General features: G+C 41.3%; 1 protein-coding gene across 1 annotated transcript in view; it reads right to left on the bottom strand.

The window, feature by feature from the left end:
- Positions 1-764: 764 nt before the first annotated feature.
- The window catches only part of nags (N-acetylglutamate synthase), a 48,239-nt gene continuing 43,003 nt past the window's right edge, over positions 765-6,000 (bottom strand). Inside the window, exon 8 of the mRNA XM_060901755.1 lies at positions 765-1,962. Coding sequence (XP_060757738.1) covers positions 1,785-1,962 — 178 coding nt within the window. The 3' untranslated portion in view covers positions 765-1,784. The remainder of the gene's footprint in view (positions 1,963-6,000) is intronic.

The following is a 6,000-nucleotide window of genomic DNA, read 5'->3' as shown; positions in this document are numbered from 1 at the left end:
CTATAACTACAGCTTTCGTTCCCAAAAACACACTTCTTTGTTCCATCATTAAAAACAGTGTATTGATTTGTTTATATGTGGAACCCAGGTAAGCATGAACTGAAATGCCGTTCGGGTGCATATCAAAGAATTCAAGTGAAACCTAGAGTGGTTTTTATTGTGGTTTTTACACTGACACACAGCACTCCATAACACTAGCACACAACAAATGTGCTCAGCCTTGCTTGAAAACATTTCCAAAAAAAATTTAAGCAAACCCATAAAATACAGGAAAACTGATTCTATCCATATTCACTGGATATGAGCAATCGCACGCTCTGATTGGCTTCTCTACTACTAGTCTATCAGCTCATATACTGTGAGTAGAGAAAAACAAAATGGCGGAGTGTGTTGCTGAAATCAACTGAAGATGAAATAAAAACTCTACTCGAAAACAAACCCCCTAAAATTGTTCACGTATTCAAAAGAAATAGCTAAAAGAATAGCCCCCCAATACCTCCTGTTCCACACTCCAGCGGCAGTAATGCACCTTTAAGTTGGTTTGCCAACCACCCAAAAAAAAAAAAAAACCCTCAAGAAAAAGAAAACCCCCTCCCCCCCCAAAAAAAAAAAAAAAAAACAGTATCTGATGGTAAGATCTCTTTATTTTTCCAAAAATTATTATTAAAGCATTTTTCACAAATTGCTACCGTCATTGCGCCCACTCTGTGATGACCTGGCGACTTGTCCAGGGTGTACCCCGCCTTTCGCCCATAGTCGGCTGGGATAGGCTCCAGCTTGCCTGCGACCCTGTAGAAGGATAAAGCAGCTAGAGATAATGAGATGAGATTTCGCCCGCTTGTTTACATTCTAAGCAGAAATCATTTTGTCGGACGTTTTGTAAAAAGTATTTAAATTTATCGAATTTGCAAAAAATAAAAGTGCCGTTTTTCAAAAATCCAGTGAATGTGGATAGAATAAAAGAGTTATTCCACTCAATCTTCTTGTACATGGCTTATAGCCGACTCTGCGCAACGAGCCTCGTCAGCGATCAGCTCACGTCCGACTCGATTTCATGGAATAACTTAAATACATGCTAGAAAACCAGCTTATCGAGTACTAGTTTCAGTGTCTTAGGGTCTAGATAAAATCCCCAAATCAAATCTGATGTTCTGTTTCATGACTTGATGGTACTTGCAAATAGTCCTTGATTATCTCCAGTTTCAGAAAAACGTAGAGAAATGTCGACACGTGTAACATTTAGGATAGTCATGCATCACAATACAGTCAGGCTTATAGTACAGTAAACCTACTGAATAAAAAGTTTCCCAACCCCGAATTATAAACTCATTTTACGTTGATGCTTTGTAAATCACAGATTTACATTACTGACAAGCCTGTATAAGACTCCGTAGTGTTGTTGACCGAATTAGTGATTGAAGTGACTTTCGAACCTACGTAATAGCCATCAATAATGTATCATAATTGGCTGCCTTGACTGTTTCATAATCCATAAATGAACAGTTCTACAGCGTAACACTGACACTATCTGCTTGAGCTTATACTGTAAACGTTTTTAAGGAATTTTAAAGCTTCGTATTTCCAGCTGAACGTCCTGTAACAGCAGGACTGAGAGAATGGATTAACTTCATCTAAAAATCAAATGAGAATGAAAACTAGCAAACAAGTAGGAAGCTACTCTCACAACCCCAAGCTATAAAAATAATGGCATCCACCGGTGTCGTGTGAAAGGCACATGGGCATGCCGATGCTGAAATCCAGCATGTAAAATGCACTAGGGGTGTTTAAGACCCAGCGGGCGCCTGCTGGATAGATGCTTCACTCTCCGAGTTTTGGCAGAATGAGTCTGGGAGTTGCTTAACATACTCGACCAGCTCATATGATTCACGGATATCCGACAGGCCAAACCAGAACACAATCCAGCTGCCGTTGACGAAGCTGCCGTCACAGTGCTTGAAGTACCTGAGGAATAAAATTTGGGAAGTGAGAGAGATTGGAGTGGATGGATAGCCAAGACTGGGATCTGTTTGTACTGGAGCGCAGATTAAACAGAAGAGTAAACAGGAAATAATGAAAAAATTCTATTCTAGTTGGTCTGTCTCATCTCAAGTTCATTATACACACTAGACTGGCTTTACCGGTATAGTACCTTACATTCATAGCAGGGTTCCTTTTGATAGCAGAGGCGTATAGCCACTGATTGGACTATCCTGTTTTATTTAAATAAAGGTATCTAGACATTTATTCATTAAACCAGATGAACTGTTCCACTCTCTGAAATAAACATACCAGACTGTATTTGTCCTTGCCCATGGGGTGGTACCAGCACGGATGCATCATCTGTACCTTTAGAAAGTATATCTTTTTATATGAATCTCCATGCTGTGTACCTTTTAGAGTAAAGCTTTAAAAAATGGTGGGCCTTGAGGCCCAGTTATAGACCTTAAATTATTATTAGAGCAGTGCAGTGGGTAACATTGCCTAGCATCACACACCTGTTTCAATCCAGAGTTCCACATGTTCTTCGTGTGTGTGCTGCAATGGACCACTGTGGCATCTAAGATGTTTCAGGAACAGCAGTGAGAACGTTCCCAGAACATGATGAAATGCATACTTGCCATCCCTACCGATTCACGTTGTAGTCTACTGATCCTGACAGTGTGATTTTGGTTCTAAAACCTACCGCATTACAAAATAAATCTGTGAACACTCCTGGATTCGCTCTTCAGACCTCGCTTCAGCTGTTTTCGGCAAAGGGGATACAAGCATATAGCGCCAAATAGTCCTGAAGTGAAGCCGAGCGACAATGAAACGGTGCGATAATGATGGTGAATCTACAGTGGTGCTTGAAAGTTTGTGAACCCTTTATAATTTTCTATATTTCTGCATAAATATGACCTAAAACATCATCAGATTTTCACACAAGTCCTAAAAGTAGATAAAGAGAACCCAGTTAAACAAATGAGACAAAAATATTATACTTGATCATTTATTTATTGAGGAAAATGATTCAATATTACATATCTGTGAGTGGCAAAAGTATGTGAAGCTTTGCTTTCAGTATCTGGTGTGACCCCCTTGTGCAGCAATAACTGCAACTAAATGTTCCCGGTAACTGTTGATCAGTCCTGCACACCGGCTTGGAGGAATTTTAGCCCATTCCTCCATACAGAACAGCTTCAACTCTGGGATGTTGGTAGGTTTCCTCACATGAACTGCTTGCTTCAGGTCCTTCCACAACATTTCGATTGGGTTAAGGTCAGGACTTTGACTTGGCCATTCCAAAACATTAACTTTATTCTTCTTTAACCATTCTTTGGTAGAACGACTTGAGTGCTTAGGGTCGTTGTCTTGCTGCATGACCCACCTTCTCTTGAGATTCAGTTCATGGACAGATGTCCTGACATTTGCCTTTAGAATTCGCTGGTATAATTCAGAATTCATTGTTCCATCAATGATGGCAAGCCGTTCTGGCCCAGATGCAGCAAAACAGGCCCAAACCATGATACTACCACCACCATGTTTCACAGATGGGATAAGGTTCTTATGCTGGAATGCAGTGCTTTCCTTTCTCCAAACATAACGCTTCTCATTTAAACCAAAATGTTCCATTTTGGTCTCATCCGTCCACAAAACATTTTCCCAATAGCCCTCTGGCTTGTCCACGTGATCTTTAGCAAACTGCAGACAAGCAGCAATGTTCTTTTTGGAGAGCAGTGGCTTTCTCCTTGCAACCCTGCCATGCACACCATTGTTGTTCAGTGTTCTCCTGATGGTGGACTCATGAACATTAACATTAGCCAATGTGAGAGAGGCCTTCAGTTGCTTAGAAGTTACCCTGGGGTCCTTTGTGACCTCGCCAACTATTACACGCCTTGCTCTTGGAGTGATCTTTGTTGGTCGACCACTCCTGGGGAGGGTAAAAATGGTCTTGAATTTCCTCCATTTGTACACAATCTGTCTGACTGTGGATTGGTGGAGTCCAAACTCTTTAGAGATGGTTTTGTAACCTTTTCCAGCCTGATGAGCATCAACAACGCTTTTTCTGAGGTCCTCAGAAATCTCCTTTGTTCATGCCATGATACACTTCCACAAGCATGTGTTGTGAAGATCAGACTTTGATAGATCCCTGTTCTTTAAATAAAACAGGGTGTCCACTCACACCTGATTGTCATCCCATTGATTGAAAACACCTGACTCTAATTTCACCTTCAAATGAACTGCTAATCCCAGAGGTTCACATACTTTTGCCATTCAGATATGTAATATTGGATCATTTTCCTCAATAAATAAATGACCAAGTATAATATTTTTGTCTCATTTGTTTAACTGGGTTCTCTTTATCTACTTTTAGGACTTGTGTGAAACTCTGATGATGTTTTAGGTCATATTTATGCAGAAATATAGAAAATTCTAAAGGGTTCACAAACTTTCAAGCACCACTGTAAATGGTATCACTATCACACCATTCCATTGGTTCTTGTTACAGATCTAGCCATTTGGCAACGAGGTCATGTATTATAACAAAACATGCCAATTTTTATAAAAGCCAAAACACACACACACACACACACACACACACACACACTGGTGATCATGAACAATGAAAACTTGAGGGGGGGGGGGGGGGGGGGGGCGGCACACGACTTGCCATGATGACAAGTTCAAGGCGACTTGATCATTGGATCATCTGTGCATCAAAGCCTCAAGGCAAGGTGAAGCCTCGGTCACAACCGGCCGTACGTGCTCCTACGGCCGGTCTACGTGCAAAAAACGCAAGAAACGCACGGAGGGCGCGCGTGTGACGTGCTGATTTTCGAGCCGTAGACTGGCCGCAGAGGTTCTTTGTCATGTCAAACAAACTCTACGGGCGCTTACGTTTTTTTTCAGGTTGCAAGATAAACTTATGGCCAACGCGCGTCTTTCTCCATGAACAAAAAAAACCGCAGCGATTTGGGAAACGACAAAAATCGCACGGTCAAAAAAATCGTACGTCCGGTTGTGACCTAGGCTTGAGAAGCGAGCATTATGTGAAATACATCAGTCCGATTTTCCAATCAATTTTCTTCAAATAAATACTGAATGCAGGAGAATGCACCATTTTTTGTTAGGTTGTTCAAACTTTTCCAGGCGGCATCCCCTCAGACCCCCCAAAAGGGCGCATTACGCAATCTGATCTACTGCTTTTTATTCTCTGGGAGTTGGCAAGTATGAAAATGGTTCCTGAAAATAAGGATGGAAATCAAATGCCAGGTGTTTCTTCTGAATTAACAATTAACTCACACTACATTTAATTAATATATTATTTTATACTAGTATAAAATCATGAATACACAGTTTGTAAATTAGGCAACAGAGTGGCAAACCTTCCAGCCCCAGGGTCACTGGACTGATCCCGATCTCAGATTACTGTCTGTGGACGTGTTTCACATGTTCTCCTCATGGTTGCATGCATTTCTCTGGGTTCATCCAACCTCCCAGAAACATGTAGTCAGACAGACTGGCTACACTAAACTGCCCATGTGAGTGAACACACGTGGACATGGTGTCCTACCCAGGTGAATATTCCTGCCTTGCACACAGGATTGGCTCTGGATCCACTGCAACTCTGACCAAGATAAAATGGTTCACTATAGATGGACAAATTGAAAAAAAGGTACACTATGTACAGTGCCCTCCACAATTATTGGCACCCCTTGTAAAGTTTAATAAAAAGGGTTGGGGGGGGGGGATCCACCTTTTGGTGAATTAGCTTCATCTCACACTGGGGAGGTTTAAGAGAAAAATCCAACCTTTAATTGAACTAAATTTATTCAGAGAAAAACAAATCCTTCAAATCAAGAAAATTTTCAACAAAACGCATGTCACTAATTATTGGCACCCCTGGACATTCTAGTGAACACAATGTAACCAACATCTCATCTCATCTCATCATCTCTAGCCGCTTTATCCTGTTCTACAGGGTCGCAGGCAAGCTGGAGCCTATCCCAGCTGACTACG

This window comes from Neoarius graeffei, chromosome 20 (assembly GCF_027579695.1).
Source record: "Neoarius graeffei isolate fNeoGra1 chromosome 20, fNeoGra1.pri, whole genome shotgun sequence".
Classification (NCBI taxonomy): Eukaryota; Metazoa; Chordata; class Actinopteri; order Siluriformes; family Ariidae; genus Neoarius; species Neoarius graeffei.
The sequence above is the reverse complement of the archived record's forward strand: the minus strand, read 5'-3'. Positions and strand labels throughout refer to the sequence as shown.